The sequence below is a fragment of the Chroicocephalus ridibundus genome, chromosome 3 (assembly GCF_963924245.1).
Source record: "Chroicocephalus ridibundus chromosome 3, bChrRid1.1, whole genome shotgun sequence".
In the NCBI taxonomy this organism is placed as follows: Eukaryota; Metazoa; Chordata; class Aves; order Charadriiformes; family Laridae; genus Chroicocephalus; species Chroicocephalus ridibundus.
Window position 1 is genome coordinate 108,216,209 of NC_086286.1, and position 22,115 is coordinate 108,238,323.

Here is a 22,115-nt window from a genome sequence, read left to right on the forward strand (position 1 = left end):
ATAAACTGGCAATGCAGCTCGGGTCACAAACCTGTTTGGAATCAGAAAACTATCAAAAAGCCTTTTAATACTTTTTGCTTGAGTTACTGCTAAGAGTTAGATGGGTAGACAGAACTGAACTTTAAAACTTTTTTCCACACCGTATTTCAAAGCACATTTAATTAAACATAGTGTTACACTCAGGACGTTTCCAGATTCTAGTCTTCTCAATTTTGGTATACATGCAACCATTGTCCTCACCAGGTCAGTAAAAAAATGGCAAATTTAGTCTATTAACGTAGGCTCTCTGAAATACTAGGCAATAGTAACAAAATGGTATTTTGAAATTTGAGCAGTTATAATACCTTCTGCCTTCTAAAAGTCATGGCAGGGAATAAAAGGTTTTCTTTTTTAAGGTTAAGGTTCCTTAATGCTTTTGCAATTGCTAATTACCCTTCTACATCTTCCTCATTTTACTTTTTGGCATATATAAAATATAAAGCAATATTTGTTTGTAATAAAGTTAAGTTTATCCCATTAACAGTTTGCAGTGAAAAATATTAGAAATTTGTTTTTACAGTAGTTTCCCTTTCAAGTTCAATTCAATGCTAGACATTGATAGAAAAAATGGTTTTATCAGTAGAAGATTCTAGTCAGCAGTGTGTTCTGAAAACCTGTTTTTTGCTGAGGTCATCTAAACGGAGAAGGTGAAGGAGCAAAGCCGGTATTGAACACCTCAAGACAGATTCATCTCTGTAACATTTTTCCTCTTCAATATTTTCTGCTTTCTTTAGAATTAAAATATTTCATGTGGAAAAAAGGTAAAAGTTTTAGCAATTCATGTCTCCTGTTTTCAGTTTGCTTTATTACTAAGTGTAAAATCTCCAGTTTAAGCTAATTCTGTTTAAAAAAAAAATCTCAGAAGATGGTCATAAGTCTAGAAATAATTATATACTTGCTGATCATTCGAAAATAGAGTGGAAAATGGGTGAGAGAATTGCCCATAAGTTGTCCATCAGGACCCCCAGATCCTTCTCAATGTCCTTTTGATAATAACAGCAGTACTCGTGTCTACCCAAAATACAAAGGAGTCTACAGTACGCTTTGTAAATCGGTCTTTTTCAGGATCATGTGCAGTTATTAGGAGTTAAATGCCGTTCTCTTTCTCAAAGTAAAAGCCATTTCTTTTCCAGTAAACAATATCAATTTATTTAACGGTAGTTTCTAAGAAATTGCGGGGGAAAAAATAGTGGTATTTTTAGTGAAATAAAGCCAGAAATTAGTGTCACAAGCTAGCATGGAATTTGGCTGAATTATTGGTACAAACGTTTCTTTCTATCACTGTAGAAAGTCATAAGTCATCTCAAATTCCTCATAACTTATTCCAGTTCTATTTCAAAAAGCATAATGTCTTCTGGAGGTGTACTTTGCATTAGTTTAACAATGAATTCATGTCTTGAGCAAAACTTACTGAGTCAGAAAACATCACTTTTTTCAGCAGCACTTATTTTATGGATTTCTTATCCAAGTGTTCAGCCAACCTAATCCTGTCTAGTTTTTTGGAATCTGATGCAACTACATATCATGATATGGTAAAAGTTTTAATACTGAGATTGATTTTATAGTAGTGTAAGATTAGAACTTAGAGTGTTTAGATACAGTTTTTTTCCTCTTTTTTTGGCAATATTATGTCAGGTGATGTCTCTTGATATTACAGATTCGTATGTTTATCCTCTAGTTGCCTCTCTACATTTAGCTTCTGTCTGTGTAGCTTTTTAGTACTACAGTAATCTTGGGGCAGTAAATAAATAAATAAGGGCTATAAAACTATTTTGAATTATGTGCCAGTAGGGAAGAGAAGGGAAGCAGAAAGTAAAATTAGGCAATTCCTAATTAAAATAAAAGGTCCAGATTTTTGCTCTCAGCTTTACTGTCACCACAGAGCAGCAAAAAATCACATTTAATTACTTGTGTTAATTTCTTTAAAGGATTTAGTATTTTGGTATGATCCCCCTGATTTTTCCATCCTAATAATTGCACATTTTTTATATGGAACAAAATAATAATTTTCACTTTTGAACACAGGCACGATGATTTCTTGCTGTAAGTTGTGTTTTCCCAAACTTACCATATTTGCGCTTCTAAAAGCAGCAGCAAAAGTAGTTGGTTTTTGACCAATGTACCCGTTTGGTCTCTAACCCCACCTCTTGCCCACATCACCTTTCCAGGTAGGGTCCCTGCCCATGACGTTACCAACCATTCCAGTGTTACAAGAAAAAACACAGCCTTACGTTGTCTACAGGACCCTAGCTGGTGCAGTGGATAGAACAGAAAGAAACTGGGTTTGTTGGTACTTCTTTTGTGGAACAAAATTGGAAGAAATTTACAGTTGCTAGCACGTACATTGTCCTAGACAATTCTTGGTATCAATTGCATGCACATGTTGCCATCTGCCAAACTGTAAGGAAAACTATGTCCAGAGTGATCAGTTCTTGCTCAGATGCTTGGATGAAAGAGTCTTTCCTGGTGACACCTCTGGTGCCTGCACACTGTTATAGTTCACGTTGTTCTTTATATAGTCCCAGCTGATGAGAAAACAGGTATAGAATCATAGAATCGTCTAGGTTGGAAGGGAGTTTTAAGATGATTGAGTCTAACCATCAACATAACACTGCTAAAACCACCACTAAACCATGTCCCTCAGCATCACATCTACCCCTTCACATCGCTTCCGGCGATGGCGATTCCACCACTTCCCTGGGCAGCCTGTTCCAATGCTTAATAACCCTTTCAGTGAAGAAATGTTTCCTAATATCCAGTCTAAACCTCCCCCTGGCACAACTTGAGGCCATTTCCTCTTGTCCTGTCACTTGTTACGCGGGGGAGGAGACCGACCCCCACCTCTCTACAGCCTCCTTTCAGGTAGTTGTGGAGAGCGATAAGGTCTCCCCTCAGCCTCCTTTTCTCCAGGCTAAACAACCCCAGCTCCCTCAGATGCTCCTCAGAAGACTTGTTCTCCAGACCCCTCACCAGCTTTGTTGCCCTTCTCTGGACTCACTCCAGCACCTCGATGTTTTTCCTGTAGTGAGGGGCCCAAAACTGGACACAGTACTCAAGGTGGGGCCTCACCAGTGCCGAGTACAGGAGGATGATCACTTCCCTAGTCAGGCTCACCACACTATTCCTGATCCAGGCCAGGATGCTGTTGGCCTTCTTGGCCACCTGGGCACACTGCTGGCTCATATTCAACCAGCTGTTGACCAACACCGCCAGGTCCTTTTCTGCCAGGCAGCTCTCCAGCCACTGTTTCCCCAAGCCTGTAGCGCTGCATGGGGTTGTTGTGACCCAAGTGCAGGACCCGGCACTTGGCCTTGTTCAGCCTCATACCATTGGCCCCAGCCCATCGATCCAGCCCATCCAGATCCCTCTTCTGACTTCCCAGGCCAAACCAGTTTTACTTTGTGTTAACTTCGCAGATACAACACTGTATTCTGTGCAGCTGTGCAAAGTGCCATCTAAAATACTGTGCTACAGGATGGCCTCGGCTTTTCAACAGTCCCATAACCTATTCCCAGAGTAGCGTTTTTATTCACTGATGAGTCAGCAGGAGATTCATTCTGCCATTAAGGCATTCATGATCAGGGTATTGAGGAGGATCGATGGCAATTGCTGTAGCACTGCTGAATATCCTATGCTTTCATTCATATAAGGCCCGTTATTATCTCTCCAAACCTGTGCTCCTTTCTACATGCAGTCTTTGCCTACTCCTGCGTCCGGTACCTGTCTCATCTATCTCATCCTGTGTCGCTCTCACATTGAATTGATTCTTATAATGGGTTGAGCTTCAGTGCTTCAGGCTTGCGTATGCTTACATCTAGAAGTGACTTCTTGATGGGTAGATACCGTACTTTTAAAAAACCGAAATTATCTCTTTCTGCTTGCTCCATAGGCACTGAGAAAAGTGGAGAGAAAGTCCCAGTTCCCCATGTGCCACTTAATTCAGCATGGGGAACCTGGCACAATAGAATAATGGCATGGCTATTGGATAGAACACATTGTATTACTGAGTGATTTACGGCTTTTCTTTACGTGACAAACTGGACGCATATAAAGAGGAAAAAAACTAAACTAAGGAAATCTCATGGTTAAGAATAGAAATTTGGAAAGTTGATTTTTATTTTATTTTAACAAAGAAATTACGTTTAATCAAGTAACTTGACCTAAAATGGCAGTTTTCAATGTCTGAGTTAATAGAGTTGTGTTTTAAAACATAGATTCAAAATGTCAAACTGCTTCTTTTTACTAAAAAAAAATGAAAGCGAATTGCAGTAGGTGTATCTTTATAGTCATGACTGTAGTTATGTCCTATTCATAAGAGAGGAGGGAAAACTACATCTGGATGACCTTGACAAGTCTCTTGCATCCTATATACTAGTTTCTCTAGTCGTCTTTTTATTTAATCTAGTTTCTTAACTAGTCATTAAGATTTTCTTTATGCAATGAAATACTTATTTAAAGTTAAGCTTATGAATTGAGAGGTGCACGAAGTCAATGCAATTCATTGTGCGCTTTAAGCAGCGTGTTTGTGTGCATCACTAATAATGTCAGAGGACGTAGTACCTGATACGTTTCTTGTGTGATACAGGAATTCAACAAAAATTGAGTGAAAATTGTATTGTGATCAATCTTGAAAAATATCAGAACATCACATTATTTACAGACTCAAAACTGCATAGAATGGTACATCAATTAACATGTGGCAAGTCAAAATTTCCCAAGAGTCTGTTCAGTAAATGTACTGGTTTAAAATCTTGCAAATGTTGGAAAATTTAATACAGCCCTTCTTCAGCCCTAATGGATAGCAGAAGGAAACAAGGCAAAGCTAGAAAGAATTACTGGTTATTTTTACTTCTCACCAAGCACAAAATAATTTTTTATAGTTCATGGCTCTGTCTGAATTATTTTTTTTAATGGCTAGAATGATGAGTCATTTGCTTTTGGGAAAGTTTTTTAAGTCTAATGTTCTCAAAACTAAGTTAATTTCATATTATTTCTTCAACATAAGCCCCTTTGTGTTTCCCTGATGCTTTTCTTCTGCTGCAGTATCACTTGTGAATGTAATCAATGTACAGCATTTAATCAATATTAAACATTTTTAAAGATAATTAAGATGTAGAGTAAAGGTGATGTAGCACTAATTGTTGCAGCAACACTTAATTTTCTTTTACAGCCTGGTACATTCCTACTTATCACTACTTTGTGCTGCCTTTTTTTTTTTTCAAAATCTTTTTTTTCGGCCATGTTCAGTTCACTGCTACTAAAATATTATTTCAAGTAAAACTTAAAGAGGTATACTGGATTCTAGAAGAAGTTATATTTACTGTTTCTGTGAATAAGGTTATGTGCTCCTTGGTATCCCAAAGCTCTTTCTGAAGTGTTTTGTTTTTAATGCTGATTCATTTTACACATAGTGACTGATAATTACAGAGCAGCCTTTCATAGACACCTTCGTATACAAGGATGTTACCACTGGGAGAAGTCCCACGCAGCCTGGAACATTCTACTGAAAATTAAAATTTTTGTCATGTAGAGAACATATGACTTAAAGAAAACATCAGTAGACGTCTTGTCTTCAGATTTAAAATACGCCTTAGAGAAACAAGACTGCCTTTTTGTCTCTTTCCAAAGAGTTTTTTCCAATCACTTTATTTCTAATATACTTGCAAACTGTATTGTAACTTGTGCATTGTAGCGGCATGTCCCCTGCATTTTGATTTGGGGAAAATATTTTTGTTAGAAATCATCACTGATTTTAATTTATAGACAATTGACTAAAACCAAAGTGTCTCATCACAGACATGCAAGGACAGTTTGTCAGAGTATCGTCACTGGCTGTGATGGCAGCTGCCAGGGAGGTGTCTACATTATTGGGTTAGTTTGCAGCATAATGCACTTTTGGAGCAAATGCCCTGATTGTCCCCATTTTCTGTGCTTCGTTTCAATTCATAGAGTGTTTAGTGTTGACCACATAATGCTCCTTCTCTCATTTACTTATCTGGACAGATTGATTGCGTGTAGAGACTCTGCGAGCAGGATATAATTGCTTTTTGCTCTTAAACTGCAAAATTTATTGGCTAACACACACAGTAGGTATCTAGGGATATTACAGTACTCCTTACCCCTGTGGGATGACCAATGATCGTTGCTCCCTGGAAGGGATTTGTTTTCGGTGCTGCTGAGTTACCATGCTCCAGCTACCTGCTTTTCATGTCAATGGTTTTCCTCTTCAAGCCTTAAACTGGTAACTATCGCAGGAATTTTACCTGTGTCTGTAATTTTACCTTTTCTATTTTGGATGGATACTAGGGTACGTATTGTATTATAACTCTTGTTAGAACTAAGCAGTTTTCTTTGTAAACTTTCTTTGTAAACAAGATTACAAAACCGTGCTGTTGTGTTATTATGCACTGTCCTCCTGAAGCAGGTGGAGACCCCGCTCTCACTGTGTTACGCCTCATTCAATTGATGTCCAAGCTCTGCATTGCAGGGACCATTGCATTACTTGTAAGCAAGGTTTGCTTCTGCAGTGTGGCCCGTTCTAGCTATTTTGGCAGCAGGAGTGCATCTCTGTGCGGCACTGGTATGCCTTAGGATGGGCGCAAAACATAAAAGTTTTGTGCAATAGCTTTCCTTGGGCAGCGTCACATCACCTGGGAGCATTCAGACTGGGATACCAGTCTAACTGATCTGAAATAAAATCCCTGAAACCCATGCAGTGTGGGCGTAAGGAGCCTCGGCACCGACTGCTTTGATTTCTCATCTCTTTCCATTCTGCCTCATGACTTGCTAATACAGACATACTCAAAATTTCTCCACTCAGTTCTGAGTCAGTCACGCACAGTGAGCAGGCATGCACCCTTTGATTTTATCCTTTCCTGCTTTCCCACAACTGGAATTTCAAACACACCCTCTTCCTTCTTTCTCCGATTCAAGTATGCTCCCACTTTCCTACAGCAGCCCAATGCCCCTAACATAAGCAGTGAATTAAAAACGGTTCACGTGCGTGTCACTGTTGGTATATGCATTACTAACGTCTTGAGCAGAAGTTTAGTATTGAGATGCCCAAGCTACTGTTCAGCACCTCTGGCAATGTATGTGCTCGATGTAGGCTACTTAGCATTGCTTCGCGATGGTTTTGAACTGCTTTAATTCAGTTGAGTTTCTGTACATAGGTGTCTCTCTTCTCTACAAGCTATGACAAATTGCGTGCATATTTTTAAAGAATAAGAAGTGGGGTAAAGACCTTCAATACGACTTGTAGCATGGTATTTAAAATAAATAGTGAAATCTTTCCAAAGTACTGATAAAAGTATGACTAATGAACTGTTATCTTTTATCTGCCAAGAAGATTTATTAAAAATCTATTAGAAAGTTACATTTAATATAAGAAAAGCTATTTTGTACCAAAGGAACATTTGTAGTGACAAAAGCTATATTGCAGAAATGGTAAGAATACTCTATACATTTTTTTTCTTTCTTTTTTACCTCTATATCCATATCTCACAATACTGTCTATGTTAACATTTATTGCATTCTTCAAAGCCTGAAGCTGTGACCCTGTAAGATTGTATATAAAACTAATATGCTTTATTTAATCATATCAGTCGTAGCAGGATCAGAGCCTTACTTTCAATTAAGTAATAAATTTCAAGAGATAAACATCCTCAAATTGCACTAAAAAGTAAAAAAAAAAAAAAGGTTAGAGAATACACCTCAAAAACGTCATTGTTTGTGCAGAATTGTTTGCAGTTTTATTGCATTATTCCCATTAATGCTGTAGGGCAGGAAGCATGCAAATTACAGACCGGAATAATGTGTTTTGTTATTCTCAGGAACAAAGCTAACTCAAAGTTCATGTTAAAGAGTTGTGTTAAATTCTAGGCACAACCTCTTTAATTATAGCAGTCCCTGTGAATTTGTTCGGGGGAAAGGAATTGCTAAGTAGTTTCAGAAATTCCTAGTTCCCTTTTGTGGAAGAATAATGAAAAGTGTGAATCACAATTTCCACATAATTTAATGAAATCCTTCGTTAGTGAGAGATGACGTTTGTATTCCATATTAAATAAGTTCTTTGTGCATGAGAAGTAACTCTCTTAATTTGTTTAAAATTGCTAGGAATCTGTTATCTTTATAGGATGAATACTGATTGCTATGCCATTGGTATTCTCACAACCAAAATGAAGGTTACAAAGAGCATGCTAAATGAATTGCTGAAAGAGAATATAGCTTTATTTTTCAGTACTACTTTCAATTAAAATGTACTCCTTCTGTAATCCCACAGCTGACCAAACAGGAATGTTATTTATAGGAGATGCAATAATACAGGTCAGTAAACATTCATTTTTTTCCACAGACATTTGTTTCGTACTTACCTTTATGTTTATTTAACTAACTTACACATTGCAAATAATTTTCTCCCTATTGTATTTGCTTTTTAGGTTAATGGTATAAATGTAGAAAGTGCTACCCATGAAGAAGTGGTAAGTCATTCCACTTTGATTTTTTGATAGTGTACAGAATATCATGTGTCTGTGCTGTTCTGTCTCTAGCCTTACTCCATATGAGTTTACTGGTTTTTACCATAAAGACACAGTGCTATAGTCAGGTTTGTCATATATGTGATTACGAAAAGCTTAATTTTGGCTGTTAGCATTTGTTATTGTTTCTGCACCCTTACTGTGATTCTTCTTAGTGCGATATATGCACTTGTGGCACAAATGTATTATGCCAAAACGGAGTCTTCTCTGTCATTGTATATTGTAATTTTTACATCCCTTAGCTAAAATAAGTATTTCAAAGCACAAAATAAGGCAAAAATGTAAAATCCTGGTAGGTTACCTCTGTTCTGTTCAGCGGAGTGCAACTGCTCTTCCCAGTATAGGAACTGTAACAGTTTTATCAATGAACGCATGATCTTTTTTGTTGTTTTCCCTGTAAACTGTACACTGGGCTGCTTGCCATGAAATTTCAATAGAATGCAAACAAAAAAATTAGCAGGCCTTTACTATTTAAGAAGGAATGTCAAAAGTATAAAAAATGTACATTATCTTTTTTATGATGCTGCTGTAGGTACTGAAATGTCCTTTGGGTGATCACAATTAGTCTTTCAGGGGTTGCAAGTGAATTGAATGCAGTGCTCCTGTTTCATGCTGAGAATTCTCAAGTGTTATGGAAGTATAGATAATAATAACAATAGCATACAATGTTAAACTGTTTCTAAATGCTGGGACAAGAATGGGAGGAATTGAAAAAGCGGTGGTGTTACATGTTTTTAAATTTCATCTTATGCTGTAAGTCATTTTAAGATGCTATTTGTCAGATTTTGTGGAAATTTCTTTATTAGGAAGCAAGAAATGTGCTTAAACATTGGCTTTTTTGATGATATCCATAGGACTTAGATGCACTTGCTATCTTCAAGCCTGAGTGCACTTATTGGGCGCATCCTAATTCTTAGCTGGTACTCCCAAAGGTTATAGGACTATAGATAATAAATAACCATGATAAAGAAATCTTGTACCTAAGACGACCATATCCACATGCAGGAAAGAGAAGAATACAGAAAACATACAAAGATCTCAACTTCAAGCTGGGATGAGATTAAGGCACATATCTCTGAACCTTGGTTTTCACGGGAAAACCAATGTGTGTGGATTGCTGCAACACGCTGAAAAGGTCCCTTGCCCAGGATTGTACACCACACTGGGGAATGCATTCCCAGTTTCTGTGTAGGTTTTGAATCTGTTAGAGGTATCTTGAGATCGAAGAATGGAATTATGGTTCTAGCACGATATGCTGACTCTCGCTGGTGGATTACTGTTCATGGTGATGTTCCAGAAGTGGACCGATGTTTTCCAGTGAGTTTTTTGCTTACTTAAAAGGAAAATTATTAAAATGTTTTTTACATTGCTTTATAGAATAACAGACTTTGCTTGAGAAAAAAATCAAATAGGGAACTCTCTTCTTCCAAAGAATGCTGCTTCTGTAGCATTTTCAGTGCTTAGATGAATATCTTAGACCAATGTTCTGGCAGGGTTACTTGCATTTCCCTCTCTACTTCATACTCGACCCCAGTTGGAGAATTACTTCCACAGCAACACTCGGACTAATGCATTGAATAGCACAGAGGATGGGAGATGGCTGGGAACCTGTCAGTTTTGGAAGCCACTGGAACAAATCACCAGCTCTTGAGCGGGTGTATCCAAATGGCTCCAAGCAATAACATGTTTCATAGCATCTGTTCCCTGTGCTGCCTACTCTCTGTTCTGTCCTGAACCACCAAGATACCTCATCCCTATCCTTCTCCTGTCCATCACTTACAACAATTCTACTACATATCGCCTTCACAGGCCGCTGCTTCTGCTGCAGTGATGAATGCTGATTTGGTAATGAATGGCCTAAGGTTTAGCAGCTTCAAGGCTTTTTCTAAGGATTCTTACCTAGACTTTATAATTTTGAAAATTTTTTTTGTATTTCATTTGAAAATGTAGTGGGCACTTGCCATTCTCACAGACTTAAAGAAAAGCAGCAGTCCATCATATGCTTATTTTTTTTCCTCTTTATTCTTCCACTTATTTCATGCAGTTTTGAAATACAGTTTACCACAATGTTTGGTCTAACCTGAAACAAAATAATTTATTGAATAGTGGCTAGATTTTTAACTGGTTTATTTCATCAGATTGACTGTATGCGGGTAAAGGCAGTTCACATTCACTCCATGTGCAGTGCTTTTCCAGTCTGCAGTGCAAGGCAGTATAGGTAAAAATTGTTCCCCCCTATTGCCTGTTTATTGGCAGTTATCAGTCAATTCACTGACAACTGTATCTCAGAATAGCGTCTGTAGCAACCATAAATGACATGGCTTTGACAGTCTTATCAGCAAGGCAGAAATTTCATGGGCAAAGGAGCTAAACTTGCTTTTATTACTTGGAGGTGATCTCTCTAGGTCAAGATAAAGTGCAACTGCATGATCTTGCAGTCCTTTTCGTGTTGATTAATACCATCAGGCTGAATCTCTTGAGTAATTACAGACAATCTCAGTAAAGCACAGGGTCAGGTCTGTTTTGTATTGGTCAGCTGCCCTCCCGCTGCTTGTATTGTTATTACACATATAAAACTCTAAACTTCCTGGAAGTTATTCCCCACAAAACGGTAAGTTACATCCCTTAAAGACTCTTTTTCAGTAGCAGGAAGCGCTCCAGAACTGTCAATGTAACACAGCTAAGGTGCGGTGGTGAGGAATGACAGGGAATGACATGCTCGTTGCCCTGTACGTGGGAGTTCAATAGAAGCATTAAACAAAACTTCCTGGAGCAACTGTAGGCCATATGACTGAAGAAAGCTCCAGAAGGAAGAGAGATCTCAATGGGCCAAGGAGACAGATCTGCAAAGAGACTTTTCTACTACAAGAACCCGCTATTATAATCAGAGTGGGGTTGGATAAACGGGTCAGCTGGTAGAGGAAGGAGCTGATTCTATGAGATTTGAGATGAGGTAGGCTACTGCCAAAGTTCCTGAGAGAATGGAATTTTATCAAAATGATGTCATTGCATTTTTATGAAATAATGGTTGAGATTTCTGATCCAAAATAAAAATCTCCTTATTTGAATATGGGGGTTTCGCAATTGAAAAGAAACGCTTCAAAAAGAAGGTTTCACTTAATGAGCATAAGCTTTCAGCTTGTAGGGATCAGTTGTTTGTCAGTAGTTGCTTTTTGTAAATGGAACATGTCAATGATGATGCGCTTGTCTGCTACCTGTCAGAAGGTTAATATTTCTCATCTCATTTTTGTTGGATTACAGAGGCCCAGAGTATGTGCAGTTGCACACAAGGATGGTACATAAACATCTAAAGTGAAATTTATATTGAATTTAGGAATAATTCTGAGTGATCCATTTAATTTTTTGCAGAAGGAAGCCTTCAGCTTACATTCTTGTGTCTTTTTGTTTGATGAAAGTGGATGTGTTAAAACTTTTGGTATGGCACAGATACAGAACTGCAATAATGTTTGCTTGGAAAAAGCTCTTCTTTTATGTGTAAGGTTTTTAAGGTATGCAAAATAGGAAATCGCAGCCCTAATTTCCATTTAGGGTTCAGACACCACGTAAACCATAATCTTTGAGTTTGACATACAATGCAGTAGGTTTGGGCACCTAAAAACACCACTGGAGAAGGCAGTGTTACAACTTATTAAGCTATTAATATAGTAGCTTAGTGATTAAGGATACTCGTCCAGAAAGCAGAAGCTTAAGGATGGAAGACTCATTCAGCTTTTAGGAAATCATACATGCATCTTGTGCCTCTGTGAAGCGTGTGCTATTATCTAAGTGTGTCAGTCGGGTTGGGTGAGAGGCACTCCAGCGATTCTGTTCAAAAGACACTCAGCAACGAGGCCTGGCTAGGCTCATTTCACACTGGGTTGCATTTTATGCTTAACGTTGTTAACACCATACAAAGTATTTAGTCAGTGGGAGCCTGTCAAAGGTCATTGGCTAGTTCTTTTGTCTTGCTTTATTTTCATCTGTCACCATGATCTTTCACATTTGCCTCAAGATGGAAATTCTGAAACATCATCCTCCAATATACTTTGAACCCACTTCTTGCTGCTTGCAAAAGAGGTGGTGAAGAACTCTTTTGTAAATACCTAAATCAAGTTTTCAGATTGTACTGTGTGATCCAAGGGACTATGTACTGCTGGATCTGGCTGGGATGGAGTTAATTTCCTTCATAGCAGCCTGCATGGTGCTGGGTTTTGGTTTGTAACTAAAACAATGTTAATAACACACCAGTGTTTTCATTATGGCTGACCAGTGCCTGCCTTCTGCTCTTCCCCCTCTCCATGAGTAGGCTGGGAGGGAGCAAGAAGTGGGAAGGGGACACAACTGGGACAGCTGACCTGAGTTTCTGTGCCAAAGGGAGTTTCTATGCCATATAACATCACGCTCAGCAGTAAAAATTGGAGAGAGGGTTTCATGGGGGAAAGGGCCATTACTTGGAGACTCTCTTGGGCATCAATCTGTTTGTAGTAGCTGGTGAGTGATCGCCTTTGCATTGCTTGTTTTGTTTTTGCCTTTTTTTTTTGCTTCACTTATTAAACTGTCTATTTGTATTAAACCTTATCTCTAAGGTTTTGTTGCTTTTGTTCTTCCTATTCTCTCCCCTGTCCTGCTGGTGGGAGGAGTGAGTGGGTGGCTGTGTGGGGGCTTAGCTGCTGGCTGGGGTAAACCTACAACAGGCTGCTAAAAGGGATGCTCGTGGCAAAGATAGAGATACTGAATTACTTCGCTAGTGCCAGCCATAGTGATAAGCCATTAAGGGGCAGAAGTACATGCTTCTTGGGTTTTTTTGGTGTTGGGGTTTTGTTTTTTTCCTGTTTGTTTTTTTTGTCTTTTGGTGTTTTGATGTTTTTGTTTTTTTTATTGTAGCTCTGACAAAAGTTTTCAATAATTTTCTTTGGATTTTTTATTTTATATGATTTTATTTATTATTCACACCTATCTCCAGTTACTCACAGACTTATGAACAGGACAAACACGGGTAGAATCCATCAGCCCTAAATATTATTGACAGGGAGCTTGCTGAAATGATTGCTGACTCGCTGCTTGCTTTTCTCATTATTCGGAGATTTACATTTGGGATCAGCCAAAGCAGGTATGTAGATTTCAAAGCATTTGTAAGTCACTTTAAAACACAATGCAGTTTTCAGATACAGCTCTATGAGAAACTGCAGCATTTCTATAAATAAGTTTTCATGAAGAAACTCTTTAACCATGAAACATTCAATAAGTTTCTCTTTAGTTAGAGCACTTTAATATATTTTTAGGACTAGAGACAGAAAAAAAAGATATCAAGCTTCTGAAGATTTTACTTTTTTAAGTTCCTCTTGCGAGTTCTCAAAGAGTTCTTTCGTCATTGCCTCAGTCAGTCCCAAAAGAATGCTTTAGTCATCTGTTATGTGGACAGCAAATACCTGTTACGGTGAGTAGATAGCTGCAGAACAGCTGCATGCATCAAAGACCTGAAGCAGGAACTGAAAGAAGTGAATGAACCCCTTTATTAGGAAGCATTTACTTATGGGTTTAATGTAGTTGCTTTCATTAGTTAAGACTTACCATGTATTTTAGCAAATTAGCTCCTGCTATGTAGACGAGCATTAACAGAAGGAGAGAAAAAATAAACACTAAGAGCAATAATGCTAATTGGTGACATTAGAGTGCAGAGGGAAGTTCTGCTGTTCATAGTTTTCATATTCTTTCAGTTACCCTATAGAATTTTTCTGAGCTATTTTCTTGGGGATTTGGTCATAGTAGAACAGCAGCCCTGTTATCATGACAGTGAGACAAATAATTAAAAAGTGTTTTTCACCTTGCTTAGATGAAAAAGATCTGAGTTTAGTTTCATTTCTCCAGGTGCTACTTTGCTATAAGTATTTTGTATCCCAGTGCTGCATAAAAATAAAGCTACATAAGATCAGCAAATTATAGTACAATTTTAAAATTTTGTGGAATGCACAGTTCAACCTCACTGTTTGCCAGAGGCTCTAAGGAATGCGATTATTTCATCACTGAATGCATCTGGCAGCATTCTTCATTAAGTTGGAAGTTATAGTATACTTTTGGTCTCCCATGTCTTTTACATGCAAATGATAACTCACATGCTTTAAAACACATTTTTGCCATTTAAATTTTCACCCTTTTGCACCTTTACAGTGCTTTTGTAAAGGATAGCAAAATTTCAGAGAAAAATTAAAAAACAAATGGAGTAGCACATTATGGTGCTTGTGTTAAATGTATCCTTAAAAATATTACATAATTTCTGTAATGTACTTGTGGAAATCCGCTTTCTTTCAAGCTCTAAACATGTTGAGAAAGCAGCCACAATTAAGTAGTTCAGATTTCAGTACTACTATTTTACCCCCATCTATTTCACAGTCACTTAATTCCCTGGGTTACAGAAACAGCAAGTACTCTGGCATTATGAGCATTTACGATGTGCATAATCTTCAAGTACAAAAGCAGAATTACTATAATTAAAACTGATGGAAAAATTCAGCTACCTGGCACAAAGGAGCTACAGGAAGAGCTGGAGTCTTTGTTAAGCTATGGACAGAAACTGTAGCACTTCTTAGGTAAAGCACACTGAGAGTGCGGCTGGACAGCTATGATTTTTAAGCAGTACTTCCTAAGGGTAAAAGGAGTTAAGATTTAGAAAACTTTAAAAAAATAATAAAAAAAAATGTGTCTCTTTTTAACCCTTTTATTTTGTATTTATTTCATTTATAAATGTTGAAAGATTTATACAAAGGATTTATAACAAATTATATCTTTAGGCTTAAATAAAGGGGCTCTTTCTTCCATCGTCTCCTCCTCCCACCTGTATAAAACTGAGCACCATTGAGGGAGACCAAATATTTAAGCTGAAGGAGAATACTGGAATAAGAACAAAAAGGTATAAACTATCCATGGATAAGTCTGGAGTGTTTTTGAAAGGGCTAGTAGAAAAAGAAATTACCTCGTTTTAAAACAGGACTTGATAGATTCAGGAACAGTGCTGTATGGTGTCCCTTGTCATCCCTGACAATCGCTAGGAAGACCTGTCCACTCATGCTTCCTTTGATCCTTACATCCTGTGCACAAACTAATCTGTCTTTATTTTTGGTCCCTCTGCTGGGTTTCTGCTCTGGTTGAGCTGGCTTCTCTGAAGCAATATCCTCTCTTTCTCATTTCCCCTTCCCCCATCTTCCTTTGCCTATCTAAACTGTGTTTTGTGGTTTTGACTAATTCACTACCTTATACTGGGTGACCCTCAGTATTTCATCAGGGTATAAGGAGCTAGGAGTGCCATACACTCTAGCTCAGTCTCATTAAGAGGACCAAGCTGCAAGCTAATGAAGAGTTAGTGTACACCCTTGTGATGTCAAATTGATTAATTAAATAAATGTGTTTGTAAAAGATTACACTTATGCTGTTTATACAAGTGAAACTCAGTTAGTTTGCATTTTGTAAATTTCCTGTAACAGAAAGGAAAATATAAGTTATTTAGAGGACTTACACCCACATAAAATTAACTCATTAATAAAATTGTTGTATTTCTGATCACAAGGAAGATTTAAAAACTCCTTTGAAATCATTGTATGAGCTGTACATAAGTATTTCTCTTCAAGAAGTCATTGACTTAATGAGAGTGTGATGTAAACAAGTGCACAGGTCTTATAGCTGTCACTAATATAACTATTAAAGAACTGGATCGGGAAGTCAAAAGGTTTTTTGCTGTTGTTTTTTGCGTAATATGGTATTAGATGGCAAAAATTCTAATAGAAAAAGGTGTAGCCCTGTATTTAAACCAATATGGCTCTAGCTGAAATCAGTACTCTGGGGAAGAGAATCTAACTCTTCAGAAGACTGTAACGCGTTGATGAGATTTGCGTGATGTTCCCCTCATCAATTAGAACAATTTTTGCCAGTACAGGAAATGTTTAGTATTGAATAAAGGAATAGACTTTATGGAGACCTGTGCAGAATAAATATTGGCCCGTACAGTAGCACAATTGCAAGGAATCATGGCCTGGGGTTCTAAGAGATAGTGTGCAGAAGGTTCAGGTATGGGACTTTGCCTAACGCAGTTTTCTTCTAATGTGTACTGAATATTGCAGATGATCTGCTGTTTTATGGTGGTAGTAGCAATTTCATGCTTGGGCAGTTGTGGAAACAAAAGCATTAAAGACTGAAATACAGGGGTTCTATTACTATGAAACAGTGCTGAATTTTGTCCTTAGGTATTCCTGTTATCCTACTATGGTTTTCCACATGCTGTAAGAATTTCAGTGTAAAAGAGGAATGTTTTTTATTTTCTAGGTGCCCCAGTTCTTTAAGCCTGAAACAGTGAACGTATAGATGATTAGAAATAAATGTTATTCTTGATCCAAAGTGAAGGGCAGCCTGTTGAGCTGATCAGTCCATATCTAGGACTTCTGTCTTGTACTTCAGCAGTGAATGTGTAGACACTAAAAGCAGTTCTTGATGCTTGTTAATGTTTAGTCCTACATTAACTGTGGATGTCTGTCAAATATCTGTTAGACAAGGAAGACTTAGTACAAAAGGATCCTTGTTTGTTGGAGAAGTTTATTGTAAGAAAAGAAAGCAGTGCCCAAATTGTCAACAATTTCTAAATTAGAGAATGCAGTCTATGACCTACTGGGTTTGATAACTTCAAAAGCTTCTGATTTAGCTTTTGCACTCAGTAGCGCAAGACAGCCTTCATTAAATATTGTGTATCATTCAACTGAAATTACCTTCATCATCATTTCATGCCATTGCCAGTGGACGATGGCAGCAGTTTTCTGACTGATACCTCTCTCCTCAGAGGCACTTCTAGTCAGATAAAATCCTTTTCTGAGAACTCTGCAAACACTGACAAGGAAAATTGGAACAGTAACAGCTACATTAAAACCTGCATTTAGTCTTTTTAGCTCAATTTGTGCCAACTGGAGTTTGTATAAACACAACCACTTAACTATCATCTAGAAAGATTTTCAAATATATTTGAAGAATATGAACCTCCAGGGTTAGACTGCTGCAGTTTGTTTGATTGAAAAGGCCTGCATTTGGGATAGAAGCGTTTGCATTTCTACAGGTTCTGATTACGCTTAAACATACGCGTTTCCAGTCACACTCAGCAGATATGAGTATGTGTATTCGAACTGGAAGCGGCACTTTGATACTATAGTATGTGTTGCTGACATACCAGATATGTCAGTAATTATTTAGTAAGAATTGTATGTTTGTTTTCTGGTAATTCGGCCATTTCTGTCTGTTGTGATTTTTTTGATACCTGAGACAATTCTTTCTTTTTCCAAGGAATGTGTTAACAGTAGATGAGCAATAAAACATAGTGCTTATTCTAAAATTTTGAGTTCTATGGCTTTGAACTCTTTTCAATTATATCACATTGATAACAGTTGAGACTGATGGAATTTCCAGAGAGAAGTCCTTGTAATACTCTGATATTCTTGGAATTTTTTTGAAGGATGGCAAAGTTACTTTCTCAGGGATAGGTTTTCATGCTTCAGGTAATAGTTCGCCTTAAGCAAATTTATTTAAACTTTTATTGCTTTAGGAAACAGCTGATTTGGCTCAGAATGTATTTTCCAATGCACAGTATGTATCAGCATCTTTCATATCCCAGATGTTTGTGTAAGCATTGATTTGAAGTGAAACATAGACTACTGTGTAATTGAATAGGAAAAAAACCATACAAAATAATGAAAAAGCATTTAAATAATTTCCTTTTTTGTCTATAATTCCTGGTAATTATATCCCACAGGAGTGGTGTTATTTGTTTGAAGAAATAATGAAGCTTTCTGATTAAAAACATCTTTTACTGTATTTGTAGGCAGAAATAAGAGAAAAGTGCTAATTGAGTGACTAAGAGAAATTGCAGTTTAATTTAAATCTGTGAAAATGTCCATAAGCTGCATTTTCTTGATAGGTAGGTAATGAGGAGGGGACATTTTTAAAGTGATAATAAATAGGACTTTTAGTTCTCTAGATTTCATTGGGTTTTTTACTATTATACATTAGGATCTCTTCCAGCCAAAATGATTCTATGACTCTATGATTCTAATTCTCTTCATATGTTTTACTACAACTTCTTGCTTATTTGCCTGCTGCATTACAGACTTGTACATAATCGTCCACCCAGGTACTTGTCAAGCCCAAGACTTGCACTTCACGTGAATTTCAAGTGTTTTATTTGTGGAGAGCGTGCACTTCAAGATCAGACATTCATGAGGAGATTCACTTCCTTTTACTGCAGAATTTTTGCTTCATACTTTTAGTCTGAGTTAGGTGTTGAATCTTAAATTTTCATATATAGATTTGAGATAGGATTCATTTCATCTGACTTCAGATGTTTGAAGTGTAAGGTTTTTATTCAGATTCTCCTTATTTCGAGACGCACCTCTGGATGACGATTCCTTTTTATGCTAAGATCTTTACTGATTTCTAGAAAAAAATGCTAACAGCTACTTTAGAGTTGAATCTTTTAAATGGCCGAAGTTAAATGATGTGACTTCTGCTCTTGGAATAGATCTTAGCTAAAGGGCTGTAGGGGTGAATTCATTCATCAAAGACATGTTCCTTTTCAGTTTTAATTGCTGTTACAGTGCTGATCTATAATAAGACAGAACCTGATTTAAACTGCCAAAACCTTTTCTAAATCTCTGAGCAGTGTGAATATTAATGATCAGGGTATGTTTGAAGGGTTAGAGCAAGCCACGGTAAACACGAGGCACCGGAATTTAGAAAGGGTTCAGATCAGCTACAAACTGTGCCACTGACTTGCCTGAGTTGGGTATACACGATTTCCCTCAAATGGCTGTTGACAGTGACAACGAGGCAACAAAGGTCATTTGGCTTTCCTAAAATATGAGTCATATTTTTCTCTGCAGACTCTGGACTGTAGTTAGCAAAGTGAGATCGAGAAGCTCCTATTTATATTTTTAACGTTCTCTCTGTTCTGTTCTTGAGAAATGTATGTGAAAAAATGAAGCGTAATAAACTGTGGCTTGATGAATGCACTTAGAGATACGCAAAATTCACAAATTAGAGCCAGCATAAAAAAGCAAGTACTTCCTTTGATGCCCTTTTCTCCTTCATACATATGAACACACAAGTGCATACACACCCACAGTTAGCTGCAGTGAATGTATTTAATCAACTATTAAAAAAAACCCCAAACAAACAACATTCACTTTTACAATTCCCCTTTTATATTACTGCTGCAGTAAGGCAACGGTGCATCCAAAGCTACTGGATTTGTCTTTTTGGACTTACTGGACTTGTGCGAAAGCTTCAGCACCACAGAGCCGTGCATTATTTACTGACCTTCTGTACTGTTAATACCTTCTTGTGAGCACTGAAATTGATTTTATTTTTTCTTAGTATGTGCGTGGCTCAATACTACCACCTCTTCAGAATCTACCTAAGAATACAAAGTAGCTCCGGGAGAGTGTGATACAGTATGAGTATCTTTTAAGGTATTACTGCTTTGTAATTTTAAACCAAAGCATTAATATTAGAATACTTTCCTTTTCAAAGTATCATTTGAAATAAAAATCAACTTGCATTCTCTGCAGCAGTTTCTAATCTACTGTTTTGTTTTGTTCCATGCCGGTTTTGGATTTAATTTATCTTCCTAATATTTGACTAAGGTCTTCCAAAAGTACGTGAGGCAGTGTGTCCGTCATGCTGTCTCCTCTCATCTCTTGACAAATGTAAATGTTTGTGTGCAAACATTCTTTGCTTAGTTAAGAGAAAACACAGTTCTTATTCTGTGCTTGAAAGTTTTCTTCAAAATGTTTGTATCGTTTAGGAAGTTAAAATTCTTCCTTGTTATTCCAAAGTCAAGGAGTTAAAATGGTTCGCATTTGTGGCTTTTCTAAAAAGCCAATTGTGAATAAGAGAGTTCTCAGTATTAATTTTATTTGGTTTATATTTCTTCCCATTACATACTTCAGTACAGTATTGTGACTGTATTATAAATTTGTTTGGTTTGAAATTGTCCATTAGATTTTACAAAATACTGATGTTGCTACACTGATGATAAGCTTAAGTCATCTTTACTAGTATACTTACCACACAATGACAGGTACAATGGTATCACAAGATACAGCAGCATTCCGTGACAGGATTTGGTGTTTCTTGCCGACTCTGGCTTCCTACTGCCCTGACACCGACCATCTGACATTTTTTCTTTGGAAGGGAATACATTGGGTGTCCATTTCTCTTCCTGCCCTGCCACCTTTCTGGCATTGTTGCACCCAGGCTGGATCCATTGAACCTAGACTATGTGGATAGCATTACTGCACCTCTTCCTTTAACTTTTTTGGGGGTTTTTGTGGGGTTTTTTTGCAAAACTGTCTGGAACCCACGGTGGTGGGTCAGCCCTGCCCAGCAGCCAAATGCCCACCCAGCCGCTCTCCCGCTTCTCCTCCTCAGCAGGACAGGGGAGAAAATAGGATGAAAAAGTTCGTGGGTCAAGATAAAGACAAGGAGATTGCTTACCAATTACCATCATGGGCAAAACAGACTCCACTTGGGGAAAATTAATTGATTTTATTGTCGATTAAAATAGATTTGGGAGGTGAGAAACAGAGAAAAAAAAGGAACCAACAGTTTCCCCCTACCCTTTTTCCCAGGCTCAACATCACTCCTCTGCCCCCACACCAAGCCGCATCCTGCGAGGGGTCGGACGGAACCGGCTGGAACCGGCTGTGTCCGGCCCGGGGCAGCCCCGGCCTCTCCTCACAGAGGCCTCCCCTCAGCCCCCGCTGCCAGGGCCTGGGCTCCAGCACCCTGTACGCGTTACAAATAATGTTCATTACTCTCCTAATTTCAGATCAGGGTATTTGTGACCCCCCCGCCCCGTACGCTGCAGTTGTCTGCGTGGCAGCCTGCAGGACATTTACTCGTTAATTTTTTTGCAGCCAAGCATAGTTGGCCTGAGCTTGGAGGTTTTTTCAAGGATTCGGCCAAATGTCTTGCCACTTCTGGGACCAGATCCACTTTCAGGTAGGGGTGAGGAGTTTAAGCAGCTTATTATTTTATTACTGATAATAGTAATATTCATTACCTGGTTGTGTGCCAGATTACGAAGTGAAGCACATCTGCTGTTTCAAGTGCTTGCATGTAATTTCATAATTACTTTTTTTTTTAAAGATAATAAAATAATTCATTATTTGTTAACTTTATATATGCGCTCATAGAAAATATTTCCAATTAAGCTTTGTTGGTCAATGACTCCAAAATTCAGTGGTTCTATCAGTACAGTGTGGCAAAAAAAAATTATTTACTGTCTTTTATAAACATTTTGCTCACATTTAAAAGCATTTGATGTAGTTGTGAAGGCTCCATTGAAATGTAGTTTAGCATAAATAGCGCAGAGTCATTAGTTGGTGTGGCTGGGCTAGGAGGAGAACATCAGTTCATTTCAAGGCCTAATGTGGATATTAATGAAGTTTGGGAAGACAAATTCATTAACTGGAAACTGAAAAGAGACTGCAGTATAATTTAAATATATAC

General features: G+C 37.7%; 1 protein-coding gene across 1 annotated transcript in view; it reads left to right on the plus strand.

The window, feature by feature from the left end:
- Nucleotides 1–22,115, plus strand: part of SNTG2 (syntrophin gamma 2) — a 277,686-nt gene that overhangs the window by 148,291 nt on the left and 107,280 nt on the right. Inside the window, exons 5-6 of the mRNA XM_063331136.1 lie at nucleotides 8,321–8,364; nucleotides 8,478–8,519. Of these exons, the coding sequence (XP_063187206.1) occupies nucleotides 8,321–8,364; nucleotides 8,478–8,519 (86 nt within the window). The remainder of the gene's footprint in view (nucleotides 1–8,320; nucleotides 8,365–8,477; nucleotides 8,520–22,115) is intronic.